Source organism: Lipomyces tetrasporus (genome assembly GCF_029532465.1).
Source record: "Lipomyces tetrasporus strain NRRL Y-64009 chromosome Unknown POJ06scaffold_7, whole genome shotgun sequence".
Classification (NCBI taxonomy): Eukaryota; Fungi; Ascomycota; class Lipomycetes; order Lipomycetales; family Lipomycetaceae; genus Lipomyces; species Lipomyces tetrasporus.
In genome coordinates this window covers 979,468-995,013 of record NW_026611602.1, presented here as the reverse complement: position 1 = coordinate 995,013, position 15,546 = coordinate 979,468, and the positions used below count along the sequence as shown (strand labels likewise).

Here is a 15,546-nt window from a genome sequence, read left to right as displayed (position 1 = left end):
GGAAAACAAAAAAAAAATTAAACACAACAAAACCACGCAAACACTTATTCTCATTGATCCTTACTCAATATGCAAATAGTAATAATTTAATGACCGCCATCATGAACATAAAGCGTTAACCTATTGGTACTTTCACGCATTGAACCCAACCCAAAATTAATTACATGACGACGCAGTCTTTATCTTTATCGAGATCTGCGCGAACGATGGACTCGCCTCGTTTCAATTTATTCGGTGAGTCGGACGAGGCCTTCTCCGTTTGTTTTTCCGGTTTGGCTTTCCGACCGGCAGTGTTGACGGACACGGTGCTGTCGGCCGCGTTGACAGGCCGTTCGTTGAGTGTCTTCAGCCGTGCCTGGGCGCGCTCGTCGCCGTTGTCGGCAGCACGTACGTACCATAAATTCGCCTCCAACGGGTCCTTGTGTGTGCCGACGCCCTTTTCGTAGAAATGCCCGATCGCATACATCGCCTTTGGGAGTCCGGCCTCCGCCGCCTTGCGGGCCCATTCAAACGCTTCTTCGTTGTCGATCTCGAGAACTGGCGGTGCGCCGACCACGTACCAGGCGCACAAGGCCAGCATGCTGCTGGCGTCACCAGCTAGTGCCGAAACTGTGTAGTAGTGCACCGACAGGGCTGGGTCCTGCGGACATCCGAGCGCGCCGATCTCGTACGCGTGGCCCAATCGCGCGGCCGCCGGCGCGAACCCTAGCTCAGCAGAGCGGACATACAACTGCGCGGCGTAGCTCGGGTCCGGAATCACGATGTCGAGGAAGCCGGTTTCGTAGATCGCGCCGAGCTCGTAGGGCGCTTGCGGGAAGACGTCGTTGGCGACTTCGGCCGCGCGCGAGAGCCATTTGACGCCTTCCTTTTGCCGGTTCGCGAGGCCGAGCTGGCCGTAGTAGCATGCTACACCGAGCTTGAGCATCGCGCCGGGATGGTTCTTTGCTGCCGCGGCACGCAGGAACTGAACAGCCTTACGCACGTCAGAGGCAGTGCCCCAGCCTTCTTCGTAGCAGAGCGCGGCTCGGTACGCGGCTTCTGGGTGGCCGTGCTTCGTCGCAGAGACAAACAGCCCAAAGGACTCGCGGAGGTGTGGACGCCCGTTGGTGAGGAGTCCGGATGACAGTGCGTCGCCAAGGAGGTACTGCGCATCCGGGTAGCCGCGGTCAGCTAGTCTGCGCAGAACAGTGGCAGCCTCACGCAGGAGAAGATCGCGATTGTGCGCGCTGGTAGGTACAGATCCGCCGGACGAGGTAGTTTGTGTATTGGACGAGAACGTTGACGGCGTCGGCGATGTCGGCCGTGCGGGTCCGTTGGTCGATGCCGACGAGGCGGGAGTGTATGAGTCGTCCGTGGCAAACAGCGACGGCACACTGTGGCTTGACGTGCTGCTGTTCGAGTTCGACGACACCGTGCTCTCGCTCTTTTTCATACTTCGTAGATTTTCGAGGCTCTTGCGCCCGTTTCGCTGCGGAGGTGGCGCGGCCGGATCGGTCGCCGGGAGGGTCGCGGCCGTCGAGATGAGGTACTGTGCGAAAACGAACTGGATGCTGGGGTCTTGCGACTTTTTAACATTCGCACGGTAGAGGTCTAGCGTCTTTTCGTGGGCGAGGAGCGCGTGCTGGCCCTCGGGCCCGAGAGTCGCGAGCAGATGGCCCTGATCGAACGGCGCGGCGGGGGGCATAGACGGTGTGCGGGAGTGCGAATGTGATGGATGCGGGAGAGGGTGCTGGGAGCCATGGGACGGTATTTTAGAAGAGGACGAAAGCTGTGCAGCCGGATCGGACGAGAGCGAGACCGACGACGCGGTCGAACGCGGGCGGTGGGCGGGCGACGAGGGCGCAGAAGCGGGGTCCTGGCCAGGATGGAACGGCCGTCTCGAGATTGGCGGGGCGGACATGGTCGATTTATATGATGAATATCTAGACAAAGCAGAAGGCAGACGTGACACAGGCGGATGCGAGCATGTATCTTGTAGAATGCTAAAAGCGAGCGGCAGACGAAATATGAATCGAATTAATTAACGAGAGACCGAAGGGGGGCATGCAGAAGCGAACAAATTTGAGAAAAAAATAGCCGACGAGGATAAGCGACGCTCTGTCGACTAGTACTGCAGGAAGCGGGATCGAACAGAGCTGGTCAAGGTGACAAAAAAAATGAGAGCGCGGTGGGTGCACGATGGGGAGCAGAAAAGTGGATTGAGCGGTAATTTGCGACGAGTCGAGATGACGCCTGTCTTGTGCCAGGACGAGTCAATGCCTCCAGAATAGGGGGGTGCAGCTAGCTTAGTATTAGGAAATTAAAGCTGGGGGTGGAGAGACAAGAATATTAATAGCACGGTTAGGGTCTGCTGTCGTCGAGGCCGACTTAAGCCAGTCCCGGGGGACAAGCGACAGGCACACAAACTAGACCACGTCGAGTTAGTGTGGCCGGCTTAAGCTGAGCCTTGACAGGCTGACAGCCTGAAACGGCTCTGCCCCTTGCTGGCGAAGGATTATGTATCTATCGGTTTATAGATGTCTTGTACAATATGTTCGGATATCCGCTATTCGCGTCGGTTTTGGTTGCTTATTGCATAGCTGGTGCACCGGACCCAAACAAAGCAGCACGCGGCACACGCGGTGTCAACGTGTCGACAACGTGCCGACAACGCGCTGGAATGCGCGGCTGCGGGAAGGATAAATCATAAATCCTGCGTCTGCACATCGACCAAATATTGCAGTTTATATCTATTTATATGTCCTATGGCAAGTCATATCGAATATTGTGTCACGTGATGCGATTTGATAGGCGGCACGTGCTTCTGATTGACTAAAGTCAATACGTTATCACACTGACATGCTTACGTGAATTCCAATGCACTATTCTATAGTATGAGTTGATTGTCGAATTGTTAACCCGTGGATCCCATCCGTACAAATCCTACGGCGGCGAACGATCGCTTATCAGGGGCTTGTCGCTGGATCTAGCAAGGAATGAACTCGTTAAATCGGTTATCAGGGGAATAATAGCAATCCCAATCTCAATTATACTGGGTGCGAAGTTGCCAGCAGTACCTCACAAATAATGCTGGCGGACGCTGACTTCGGCTGTCCAAAAGAGGCCAGCCGTGCCTGAATCGAGCATCACGTGGATGCATATTTGCATCGTGGCTGAGTCTATTCTTAGATGTTGCCAAAAACAGCAGAAAGTAAACTCGCTCCACAGGAATAATCAGTTTTACCCGGCCTGCCCTTGGTTGGGTGTGTTTTGGTCTCTTCTGCACCCCTTCCTAATTATTCATTCTGGTCTCTCCATATAAGTTACTGGTTTTTTTTATGACACCGACTTAAAGTCGCCTCTATTTACGATGGAGATTGACGACGTCTCCTCTTCGCCGCGGCCTGCCAGCCAGCACGGTCGCACTAGTCAGATTCCGAACTCGGCCTCTGCTCCTCTCGTCTCTCGCGCTGCAGTCGACAGCGACCCCGAACGAGCCGCCTCCATAAATCGACGCGGCATGCCGACCTCAGCATCAGCGGCAGACTTTAAGCGAAAGCGCTCGCTCATCCGTCCAGAGCGCTCCAGACTCAACCGCGACCATCCGACGTACTACTACACCCAGCATGCCGCTCAGCAGCAGATGCCGGTTCTACCGTCAACTACCGGCAACAATCCGACCATCTACGATCACGACGATGCCGGTGAAGGCTCCTCGTCTGCAGGCGTACCTGTAGTGCGGCATTCGAGTCGATCTAGTCGACCCGGACGCGCCAGAAATTCGGCCGGTGAATCAGGTGCCGGCGCGGAAGAGAACATGTTCGCGCCCGAGGACGAGGACGAATATTACGACGAGGATGAGGAGGAGACCGACAAAGGTTCGCCTGTCTCCAAATCCGGCGCACTTCCCGGCGGGTCTGACCAGTCGTCGTCAGTGTCGCCCGTGCCGTCGCCGCCGGTATCAAAGGACGATACAGCTGCTGCTAGGGTCGACAGCCGAAAGAGACTGCCGCCACCCAAACGATCGCACAATTCAAATGGGGATAAATACAAACCGCCGTCGTTGTGGCAGGTCTACTGCTCTCTCGTCACGTTCTGGGCACCATCGAAGGTGCTCAGCTGGTGCGGCATGCCTGCCAAGGCGCGGCAATCCGCCTGGCGTGAGAAAATGGGCCTGATCTCGTTTATCTTGATTATTGCCACATTTGTCGGTTTCTTGACCTTCGGGTTCACGGAGACAGTCTGCAGTGCGCCGGCCCTGCGTTTGAGAATCAACACAGTCAACAACGGTTACATGATCATCCAAGGTCGTGCCTACGACCTGACACGGTCTAAACACCCCGCCGCCGCGGGAATTCCTTTTGGCAGTAACATCTTGTATACTCCCACCGATGCCGGCGGCCAAGATGGTGCCGGCGGCCAAGATGGGTCATTTCTATTTCAGAACGTGAACGGGAACTGCAAGGGTTTGTTTCTGCCTACCGACAACTCCAGTATTCCACACGACGACGATGGAAACTTGGCTTGGTACTTTCCCTGCAAGGCTTTTAACCAGGACGGATCGTCCGAGCCAAACTACACGTGGCCGTACTACAACGGATATGCATGCCACACTTCGAGCCTGGCGCGGGAATCTTACTATGGCCTGCAAATTACGGGCGAGGTCTATTTCACTTGGGATGACGTGCGCAATTCATCGCGCAATCTTGTCGTCTACAATGGCAACGTTCTCGACCTGGATCTGCTCGGTTGGCTCGATCCCAGCGACATTAAATTATCAACGAATCGATTCAATCAGCTCAGAGATGCAACCGACGCAAGTGAGATTCGCGGCACTGATATCACCCGACTCATGACTTCGTCTTCGGACCGACATATCGCGAAATGTCTTACTGAAACCATCAGGGTTGGATCGATTGATACGGATACGATTGGTTGCATCGCGTCAGACGTTGTGTTGTATGTCTCGCTTGTGTTTATTGTCGTTATTGTCATGGTCAAATTCTTCATTGCGGTAATATTTGCTTGGTTCTTGTCGTGGCGTGTCGGTGTCAATTACTCCAAGAGCGAGAAGAAGCGGATCGCCGAAATCGAAGACTGGGCCGACGATATCTATCGTCCCGCTCCGCATATTGTGAATGCACACAACAACGGTGCCGGCAATCGTGGTAGTAGATTCTTCCCGAGGACGTCTAGATTCACGTCGCCGTACGCCAACAACGAACGTTCACGCTCCCGTCAGCGTTTCCCGACTACAATGGCTTCTCAGTCCCAGTCGTCGACCTCTCACTTGATTGTGCCCGGATCCATGTATGCTCATTCGCGGAACGACTCATCCAGCAACTTCTATTCATCTGCAGCGTCGGCTTATGGTTTCCCGGCCGCCAATTCATCGCCCGCAACCGGAACAATGCCTTACTCGACCTCAACAACTTCGCTCAACGTGTATCCTAATACGCGTGGCCGTGAAGGTGCGCCGGCAGACAACGAGAGCGTGCGCTTGTCGACAGTCTTGGCCGAGGACGACGATGCAATTGGTAATTACTACCACGACAATGTCGTTCCGCAGCCCCCTGCCGACTACAAACCGTTTAATTTCCCCCTTGTACATACTATGTGCTTGGTTACAGCGTATTCCGAGTCCGTTGAAGGTCTCCGCACGACTCTGGATTCGATTGCCACCACTGATTATCCCAATTCGCACAAGCTAATTATCGCTATTTGCGACGGTTTGATCCGTGGTGCCGGCAACGACATGACGACTCCGGAAATTGTCCTGAGCATGATGACCGACTTCAGTGTTCCTATTGAGAAGGTGCAGCCGTTCTCGTATGTCGCTGTCTCGTCTGGTTCTAAGCGTCACAACATGGCAAAAGTCTACGCCGGATTTTACGCTTACGACAGCGAGACTGTTGACCCTGCCAAGCAGCAACGGGTGCCCATGCTCTGTGTTGTCAAGTGCGGCACTCCATCCGAAGCCGGCCAGGCAAAGCCTGGTAACAGAGGCAAGCGTGACTCACAGATCATCCTGATGTCGTTCTTTCAGAAAGTCATGTTTGACGAGCGCATGACCGAGCTCGAATATGAAATATTCAGCGGCATTTGGCGGATCACAGGAATTTCGCCAGACATGTACGAGATCGTGCTGATGGTCGATGCTGACACAAAGGTGTACCCGGATTCGCTTACGAAAATGATCTCGTGCATGGTGTATGATCCCGATGTTATGGGATTGTGCGGTGAGACCAAGATTGCGAACAAGCGCCAGTCGTGGGTTACTATGATCCAGGTTTTCGAGTATTATGTCTCTCACCATCTTACCAAGGCTTTCGAGTCTGTCTTTGGCGGAGTCACCTGCCTTCCCGGCTGTTTCTGCATGTATCGCATTAAAGCGCCCAAAGGCGAGGACGGATACTGGGTCCCTATTCTCGCGAATCCTGACATTGTCGAGAGATATTCCGATAACGTTATTGATACGCTGCACAAGAAAAATTTGATGCTGCTTGGTGAAGATCGATATCTCTCAACCCTTATGCTCCGGACTTTCCCCAAGCGCAAGCAGATTTTCGTGCCCCAGGCAGTTTGCAAGACTCAGGTGCCCGATACGTTCCGCGTCTTGTTGTCTCAACGCCGCCGATGGATCAACTCGACGGTGCACAATCTCATGGAACTCACGCTCGTGAACTCGCTGTGCGGTGTATTTTGCGTGTCCATGCAGTTTGTCGTGGTTGTTGAACTTGTTGGTACACTTGTGCTACCTGTCGCGCTTGCTTTCACGTTGTATGTTATCGTTATTGCCATCGTGCGGAAGCCGGTTCCGGTTATTCCGCTCATCTTGCTTGCACTTGTTCTGGGATTGCCGGGTGTTTTGATCATTATCACGGCGCACCGATGGAGCTACGTGATGTGGATGTTGATCTATTTGGGTGCACTACCTGTCTGGAATTTCGTTCTCCCTCTCAATGCCTGTACGTATCTATTTTCATATTCCTCGAGCTCAACGCATCCGCTGACGATTTACAGACTGGAAATTCGATGACTTCTCGTGGGGCGAAACCCGACAAGTCCAAGGTGGCGACAAGGGCCATGACGAAGCTGAAGGTGAATTCGACAGTTCGCAAATCAAAATGCGCAAGTGGCGCGACTTTGAACGGGAAAAACGACAAGTGCAGCAGGGCGGGTTCCCACAAGCCCAGAGTCCAGGCACTTGGCCGGTTGAGAACTAACACACCGTGGGGAGGATAGGAGTAATTGGGATGGCATAGAGATTGGTACTTTTATGGGATATCATATGAATTGCGCACGATTATAATTGTAGAGAACCCTATTGGCGTCTGTGCAACGTTTGTATTTTACCATTTGTATATTTTAGAAGGAGACTGAAAATTGTATGGATTGATTAAGGACTATGATAACTGCCTGTAAATGTAGTAACTTGACTATTGAACGGTCACATTATTGAATACAGTGGAACGAAACCCGCAAACACCAAACTTTTCCGCAAACATTCTAATATCTAGATGCACTGCGTCTACAACAGTCCCTTCTTGAATAACGTCTCTGCAATCAAGATTCCGGAGCCAGCGGCACCGATGACGGTATTATGCGACAACACAATGAACTTGAAATCAAACACGGGATCCTCCCGCACCCGGCCGACGGAAATCGCGTAGCCGTTGTCCCGATTGCGGTCCAACCGTGGCTGCGGACGGTCGACTTCGTCGAGCACATAAATGCACTGTTTCGGCGCAGACGGGCATCCGAGCGTCTGTGACTCGCAGATGTAATCCCGGAGCGCCTGCTTGACGTCCTCCACGCTGGGCTTGTTCGTGGTTGCGAACTTGATGGACACGCATTCGAGGTGGCCGTCTGACACTGCGACGCGATTGCACTGGGCAGACACGGTCATGCTCGACCGCAGCGCGAACGAGTCATCTTCGGCGACGGATCCGAGAATCTTCTTGGTCTCCCACTCGAGCTTCTCCTCCTCGCCCGAGATGTACGGGATGACGTTGTCCAGAATATCGAAACCTAACACGCCGGGCGAAAAGCCGGCTCCAGAAATCGCCTGGAGGGTTGTGACTGTCACGTCGGAGATGTCGCCGAACCTCGCCATGAGTGCGCCGAGCGGGACCACGAGTCCGGCCGTGGAGCAGTTCGAGTTGCAGATGATGTAGCCCGGCTTTGTGCCTGCCGCCCTTGCTTGTTTGACGCGGCGGGCGACAACGTCGAGGTGTGATGAGTTAACGAGCGGGACGACGAGAGGCACGTCTGGTTCGCGGCGGTAGTTCTTTGCGTTAGAAATAACGACGAGGCCGAATTCCTTGAATTCCTTCTCTTCACCAAAAAGTCAGTAGTCAAACCACCTCAGTAGCGACAAACAAAAAGCATACCGATATCACCAGCAACATCAGAATCTAGTCCAGAAAATACAACATCGCAATCCGCAAATTCGGAGGCCTTGCACCCGACAACGACAAGTTGCCTAGCCGACTCAGGTATCGTCGCAGTTTGCCGCCACTTGACTGCCTCCGCATATGGCTTACCCGCCGACCGTACTGACGCGCCGAGCTTGTACAGTTCAAAGTCTGGGTGTTCCGCGAGCAGCAGAATGAATTTTTGCCCAACACTGCCTGTTGCGCCGAGAACGCCTATCCAAAAAGAATGCTCAGTTAGCATCGGTCGCGTCTGGAGGGAGGTGCAAGATGTAGCCCGAAAATAAACAATTGCGTACCTGCTTTCTTTGTCACTGGCATAGTTTAAGTCTATTTAAAATTCCTGGCCAAAACGAGAAATTACCACAGCAAAGCGAGATTGGAGAATATGTCGCAAGTTGGTGCTATTTACATCTGCAACTTTTGGAAGTCAACTTGAGTTGCTCATTTTCAATTTTTCTCCCCCCGAAAGAAGGTACAGCAGTCATGCACACTAAATCATTGTACCCACACGCAACGCGGGAGCGATGTCGGGCAAAGGGTTAGGAATCAGAATGTTGGATTGAGGCTGCAAGGGGTTTGTAGCGGCGGCGCATCTCCTGAGTCTTCCGGGTGACAGCTTAGTGATGGCTAAACTGATCGGTGAGGTTCCGTTCCATAACCGAGTCAAACGGACTGTAGCTAGACAGTACTTTTGTCGCATACAAAAATCCGGGTTTTTTGCGAGATCTTGGTTATTGACCGAGAGGATTTGGACGGCTGGGTTTGACAAACTTGTGGAATAAATTGCGGATTAATTGCGTCAGGGTGGGGATTTCATCAAGGCGGGGACGCGACCTAGTTGTCACGGACTAAAGATTTTTGGGATTGGCTGTGCGCGAGATACTGTGCTCATCTAGAAATATTGTATAAAAAGGGATATTCGAGAGAGATTTACAGTAACCTTGATAGGCGTGGGCCAGCGCGTTTGGTGAGTTTGGTGTAACATCGCGTCAACGGCACCGGCGATTGGCTAACTCGTGATATAGACAATTCGCTAATTATATATACGCGGAAGAATACCGAGAATGCCGCCAGCCACGTCTTCCTTGTCGACAACTGCCGCTGCGCCAGCGAATGCTCAGTCTTCGACTGCGAATCCCAACCGCCCCCAAGAGAACGGGACCAAGAAAGGCAAGCAGACCGCATATGAGAGCTCCGGAAGTTCGAGTTCAGGATCCGGGCCCAAGAGACGAAATAACAAGTCAAAGAAAGTGACCAAATTTCTCGCGGGTGACAAGGAACCTGTTGATGCTCTGAATAAGCAGACGGAAGAGAAAACGAGCGGAGAGGCTGAAAATGGCGAGTTGATGGAATCAGCTGCACCCGCCGAGCCAGGCGAGAGTGTAAGTATTCTGTTAAGCTGCGGTGCATATGTGTTTTGGGATTTGGGACTGACAGATTGTAGGCGGAGATCTGCTTTATCTGCGCAGAACCAGTGAAGTATTCAGCTGTCTCACCATGTAACCATCGGTCATGCCATATCTGTGCGCTGCGTATGCGGGCACTCTATAAAACAAATGCATGCGTGCATTGCAGGGTAGGCCATTCCCAATTTATTGACAAAATGCGGTACAAAAGCTGACAAGACAGACCATTCAACCAAAGATTATCTTCACAATCGACAATGCGAAGAAGTATGAAGATTACACTGAAGGCGATATCGCCTGCTCGGACAACAAGCTCGGGATAGATTTCGACAGGCGCGAGATCATGGATGATGTCAGACGACTGCAACGATTCAATTGCCCAGATCCCAATTGCGATCAGGTGTGTACGGGTTGGGCCGATCTGCGACGACATGTGACGGAGGTACACAAAAAATACATGTGCCAGCTCTGCACTCGGAACAAGAAGGTGTTCATTTACGAACATAAGTTGTATTCGCACAAGGCGCTGCTCAGGCACGAACGCGTCGGCGACGAAGATGGGTTCACAGGACACCCAGAGTGCCAATTCTGCAAGACGAGATTCTACTCGTCGGATGAGCTTCGTGTGCATTATCGAGAGCAACACGAGCGCTGCCATATTTGTGACCAACGCCTGACCGGTAACAGTGAGCCACAATATTTCCTCAACTACGACTCTCTCGAAAAGCATTTTCGGGATCAGCATTTCTTGTGTCCGGCGACAGCGTGTCTGGAGAAGAAATTTGTGGTTTTTGAAAATGAGATTGATTTGAAAGCTCATCAGGTCTCGGAGCATCCGAATATTTTCGGGACGAGCAAATCGGCGAGAACGATTGAGGCAAATTTCCATTTTGTCGAGCCGGTCACAAGCAGTCGCAGTAGACCTACAATCGGCTCGTCCAGTTCAAGAGGGCCGCAAAACGAGTGGCAGCAACCATCACAAAGTAGCTCGTCGCGACGAGGAAACAATGGTCAGGTGCCCCGTGACCAACTTGCGCTACAGCGGAGTATTGCAGCTGGAACCGGCTCGCGCTCGTTTGGAACGCAGTTATCGACCGATTTCGGACAGCCTACGGCTCCACCTGTCGATTCTGGTTGGACTACTGTCCCGATTGATGATAGTGTTCCACCTAGCTCCTCGAGAAGTCGGTCTGCAGTCCACATTGATGATCATAGCGCTTCAGATTTGGATCTATTGTAAGTTGTACCAGTGATAGTACGAGTGACGTGTGAATCTAAGTAGTTATATAGCCGGCGACAGCGGTTGGATGAGCGAGCAGCGCAGTTACTCACTCGAGGCTCATATAAATACGAATCATTCCGGAAAATCAATGATGGTTTCAGGAACTCGAATATATCAGCAAAAGCAGTGATCCAAGGATACGTTGATTTTTTCGACACTGACATCAATGAAATGACGATTATTGTGCACGAGTTCGTCGAGCTGTTTAACGACGACAAGCAAAAGAAGGCAGAGCTTCTTAGCGCATGGGGTGAATGGCGAGCTAGGGTATGTGGATACGTCATTCTTTTCGGTCGGGGTCTGACGAGTATAGAATGCGGATTTCCCTGAACTGCCGTCTAGCGGGAATGGTAAAGTAAGCCACTGGAAAGCGCAAAGCAATTATCGTCCGGTAGGATCCAAACCGGTAAACACTGGCTCTGTATGGGGTGGCCACGCCACGACCAGTGCATCCTCTCCTTCATCTTCATCGAGCCGGCCGAATCTAAGGGATATGCCGTCTCTTTTGTCACTCACCCAGCAGCTCTCATCATCTCATATTACAATCCCGATGTCCTCACAGACACGGCAAACGTCTCAATCGACATTAGCGACGCCGATGGCACCTCCGCCGTCTGCTTCTGCAGCATACGCAAACACATGGGTGCCGGCATCCACCCCAACGCCTGCGCCACAGAAATTGACCTTTGCGACTCGAAAACCTAAGACTACAAGCGATTCGCCGTCCTTGTCTTCATTTCCGTCCGCGAGCTCGAGCACGCTACCAAGAAAAAATCTGAAGGATTTCCCATCACTGCCGACAGTCAAGAAATCGCCGTCGTCGGTAGTGGCGTCATCATCCAAAGCCGCAGCAGCACCGGTAAACGGCTGGGCAAGGTCTGCGTCTACCACTGTCAAATCGTCAGAAGATACAGATGAGTCGCAGCTAGCGGGAAGGAAAAAGGGCAAGAAGGGTACTATTGTTTTCCGTCTTGGATAATCATTCCCCATGGATTGTATAGACTAAAGACAAAAAGGTAGGGTGCGTTCTAGAGTACCGGTTTGCTTTTAGGCTTGTAAATATGTAGCAGTAGACTTGAACAAGTTTAAATCTCTATCCAAACATGTAACGCAAGTTCGTAGAACCTGTAATAGGCACATAATGATCCCCTTTGTGATGAATAAGGAGGAAAAATATAACAGATCCGATCACACCATTTGCGCCATTTCTAACTATAAACCAAGCCAAGCACAAAGCGTATTTTACATAACCTAGTCGTTCGATCTACCAAAATCATACACACTGTCCTTCTGAGCTCTATATAAACATATCGAATGCTTTACCTTATCCGCTGCTCATTTTCATGGAAATGCAAGCGCGCCTTCTGTATACTTACTTGCACGAAATCCTCCCATCTATTTATGGCCATTTGCATTGCTTCTTTCCGCAATTCCCAGTCCACAGTCTTGATCTTTATATCATACAACCCACTAACGGGTCTATGGTCAGAAACACGCACATCATACGTGCGATACTCAATGGGAAAAATTTTCCCGGGGCCGCGGTAGTAAATCCTATCGCACCAAGCAGGCGTACGTTTCTTCTCGCTGCTATCGTATGTGTCACTGCCTATGTCGTACTTGTACGTTGGTGGGAAGGTGATTGGAAACTCGCTGAACGGACGCAATCGAAAACCAGGGTTTTTCTTGAGCTGGCTGAGGAGCTGGTCAGATTCCAGCAGTTTATCAAGTTCGCCTTTCTCAAGCAATTTCATAACCGGCACACGGTGAAGAGTGATGCGATAGTTCATGTCGCCATTGACGAAACAGATCTCGTGGTCCAGGATCATGGAGCCGTCGCCCCCACCGACATAAATGTCTGCCGTATTTGCTGTACTGCCTATTCCTGCGGTAGCAATTTTTGCCTCCATGATATTGGCAATGTCGTTATTCCTGGGAATCACGTTCGACTGACCAGCTGCAAGATGGCAATTCACAAAACAGATTGAAGAATCGTCTAACGTAAACCGAACAATAATGGCACCTTTGTTCCCATGAAGTCCGCCGAGGCCGGTTTTTACCGTGGAAGAGCGCAAATTGCCAATCTCGTGCTTCTCGCGTTCCTTGATGAAAATGCAAGTGTACAGTCCAACTAGCTTATCTGATGTCAAAAGAACATATCGAGAATCCAAATGCGATACCGCTTCGGTGAGATGATCCTGCCAGGCTTTATATTGGTAGGACATGTGTTGCTGAACGTTGGCTTTATCTTTATTCTTCTTCTTGTGTTTGAACATGCTTTCTGCGAGTTTGTTAATTCAACAAACCAGATGAAGTATGACGCAACCTACTTGCTGTGACAGTCTTGTTGTCCAACTCCACCAACTCCTGGAACCCAAAAACGATTAACTCCGGGTCGTCAGCCGTTTTGAGCAGCTTTCTCAAAAACTTCGAGTCAGTTGACGTCTGCTGTAGTTCCGTCGGTTTAGCTGCACCAACGTTCCAGGTACATATCAGAGCCTGAATCGTGCGGAATGAGCAGTACTCTGCTTCATGCTCTTGCATGCTCAGTTCTGTTTTAGCTATACTTTAGTAACTGACGCAGTAGGTCAGAGCGGTCAAATGACGTACCTAGCCAATCTTGCTTGAGCATCCCATCCCAAATTGTAAGAATATTCTCGGTTGCTGTCATGGTGATCACTGGAAGTGTACCTAGCTTGAAAATTGATGTTCGATCAACGACCATGCTCTGAATCGGGCCATCGTGTGCTTTCCAGTCCTTCATAACAATCCATGGCCGCTGACTCACATCATAGACATAGATCATTCCAGTTCTGAAAGAGACCCATAGAAAGTTGCCGACGCCCGCCATTGCTGTGATTTTATACAAAGAAATACCGACGACATCCACGCAGGTCAACTTGGAACGAGAATACACTGATACCTTGCCATCGTCATGACCAAAGTATACATGTTCCGGATCTGCCGCGACCACAGCTGCACATGTAATGTCACCGGCCGGCTTCATCGCTGTGAGTGGACGGGTGACCGTAAACTGAACCTGCTCACTCTGAGAGAAGCTCGGCTGGTATACAGTCACTTGCTTCGCCCTACCAACCCACAAATAGCTGCTGACCACAATCGCACAAGCTGTTGCGACTTGGATCCTTTGTGACTTCGGTGCTTGGTTTAACTGAGGCAGTCCTGTCCGTTCATCTGGACCCCAAATCTGTAGGCGACCGTCTTCATCCAATGTCCACATCTCAAAGCCGCACCTATAGATCCCTTTGATGGTAGAGGCGTGAACCCCAGTGCGTTTATTCACGATCCTCAACACCCTGATATCGGCTTCTAGTAATCCACCGTCTCTAGTACCAAGCCAAATGATCGACCCTTCGTCCTCTACTTGCAGGGAAGGTTTGAATGCAATGGCTGTGACCCTTAGATCCGGATGTCCAATATGGCCGATACAACTTCCCGTCTTAACACTCCACACTTTCGTGACCGTAGATGAAGTAATAATGTATTCTCCTGAGATGCTAATCACACGGACATCGTACTTGCAGTGAATCTCATGTGGCGTTGAACGAAGGATTGGAGGTCGCCTGTTGGCACGTGAAGAATCTGGATATTCGCTCAACCGCTCAGTTTCCTCAGCGGACGTCACAAAGTTGTCATCTGAGTCATCTTCCATCATCTCTGGACCAGAGTAACTATCCATATAGCTATCTTCGTCTCCAACAGTGGGCTCAGTTGGTAAGCTGGGAGTAGAGGCGGAGGGATATGTGTACATCTGGCTGGTGTACGGCTGAAGTTGCTGAGTCGGTACGTGCTGCAGCATGGGTCCAACAAGATGTTGAGGTTGTTGCTGTGACTGTGATGGTTGTGAATAACTTTGCACATGCACCGTAGGACGTATAGGTAACGCAGGGCCCTGCGGTTCCGGCTGCGAGGGCTGAGTCGTTGCTGTCGTTGGCCTTCCTAGTACCGCAGGTGACCTGCTGCGAGCTCGAGGCGGCGGCGGAGCCGGAACCTCAGATCTCCGCAGCTCGTTTGACCGTCGTCCCAGGTCGACAATCGACGTAGGCCCCGACGAAACGACCGGTGCAGGAGCCACAATTACTGGTGCCACGGGACGCGGAGGCAATTGCGGCGCGCTCTGCAGCTGTGGCGGTTGTTGATACGCTTGCTTGTGTAAGGCTTCCTCATGATGTGTGGCCTGAGGGTCTAACTGAGCGCTTCGGAAGGATGATGACGATGGCGTTCCGTATTGTAAATTTTTAGAGGTATGTGTCATAGGAGCTTCAGATTGTGTACTTGGTTGACTAGATGCCTGAGATATAGGTACAAATAGCTGCTGGACGTAAGGCTGCGCTTTGGGCGTTTGCAAGGGCACATTGTGCTGCGCAGCTGCAAGTGTAGAAACCTGCGACGGTGGAAAATATGAGGATGCATCCGAAGT

General features: G+C 51.5%; 5 protein-coding genes across 5 annotated transcripts; 2 read left to right on the top strand and 3 right to left on the bottom strand.

The window, feature by feature from the left end:
* Window positions 1-160: 160 nt before the first annotated feature.
* POJ06DRAFT_282409 (uncharacterized protein) lies at window positions 161-1,900 on the bottom strand (the record flags this gene model as incomplete). Its single annotated transcript, XM_056190026.1, has 2 exons — window positions 161-1,729; window positions 1,799-1,900. 2 exons carry the CDS (start codon window positions 1,898-1,900, stop codon window positions 161-163), a joined length of 1,671 nt encoding a protein of 556 aa, XP_056042824.1.
* A 1,599-nt stretch (window positions 1,901-3,499) lies between these two features.
* POJ06DRAFT_199374 (chitin synthase-domain-containing protein) lies at window positions 3,500-7,205 on the top strand (the record flags this gene model as incomplete). Its single annotated transcript, XM_056185148.1, has 2 exons — window positions 3,500-6,947; window positions 7,003-7,205. 2 exons carry the CDS (start codon window positions 3,500-3,502, stop codon window positions 7,203-7,205), a joined length of 3,651 nt encoding a protein of 1,216 aa, XP_056042823.1.
* Window positions 7,206-7,395: 190 nt separating this feature from the next.
* Window positions 7,396-8,833, bottom strand: POJ06DRAFT_256797 (semialdehyde dehydrogenase). The gene is made up of 3 exons (XM_056188063.1): window positions 8,714-8,833; window positions 8,373-8,630; window positions 7,396-8,316 (listed from the first exon to the last, which is right to left on the bottom strand). Exons 1-3 carry the CDS (start codon window positions 8,733-8,735, stop codon window positions 7,511-7,513), a joined length of 1,086 nt encoding a protein of 361 aa, XP_056042822.1. The 5' UTR covers window positions 8,736-8,833; the 3' UTR covers window positions 7,396-7,510.
* Window positions 8,834-9,061: 228 nt separating this feature from the next.
* On the top strand, window positions 9,062-12,177 carry POJ06DRAFT_256795 (uncharacterized protein). The gene is made up of 6 exons (XM_056188062.1): window positions 9,062-9,384; window positions 9,443-9,799; window positions 9,862-9,993; window positions 10,047-11,059; window positions 11,114-11,372; window positions 11,419-12,177. The coding sequence occupies exons 2-6, from the start codon at window positions 9,482-9,484 to the stop codon at window positions 12,082-12,084; spliced, it is 2,388 nt and encodes a 795-aa protein (XP_056042821.1). The 5' UTR covers window positions 9,062-9,384; window positions 9,443-9,481; the 3' UTR covers window positions 12,085-12,177.
* Window positions 12,178-12,424: 247 nt separating this feature from the next.
* POJ06DRAFT_198832 (Endonuclease/exonuclease/phosphatase) lies at window positions 12,425-14,778 on the bottom strand (the record flags this gene model as incomplete). Its single annotated transcript, XM_056185128.1, has 3 exons — window positions 12,425-13,386; window positions 13,436-13,657; window positions 13,716-14,778. 3 exons carry the CDS (start codon window positions 14,776-14,778, stop codon window positions 12,425-12,427), a joined length of 2,247 nt encoding a protein of 748 aa, XP_056042820.1.
* Between the last annotated feature and the right edge of the window lie 768 nt (window positions 14,779-15,546).

Bases quoted from the DNA above. Each gene is read 5' to 3' on its own strand.
- POJ06DRAFT_256797 (XM_056188063.1), bottom strand. From the start codon at position 8,735: ATGCCAGTGACAAAGAAAGCAG. The intron at 8,631-8,713 runs GTACGCAATTGT...CTTTTTGGATAG, and splicing joins GCCAGTGACAAAGAAAGCAG to GCGTTCTCGGCGCAACAGGC. The intron at 8,317-8,372 runs GTATGCTTTTTG...TTTTTGGTGAAG, and splicing joins TGATGTTGCTGGTGATATCG to AGAAGGAATTCAAGGAATTC.
- POJ06DRAFT_256795 (XM_056188062.1), top strand. From the start codon at position 9,482: ATGCCGCCAGCCACGTCTTCCTTGTCGACAACTGCCGCTGCGCCAGCG. The intron at 11,060-11,113 runs GTAAGTTGTACC...GTAGTTATATAG, and splicing joins GCTTCAGATTTGGATCTATT to CCGGCGACAGCGGTTGGATG. The intron at 11,373-11,418 runs GTATGTGGATAC...TGACGAGTATAG, and splicing joins GGGGTGAATGGCGAGCTAGG to AATGCGGATTTCCCTGAACT.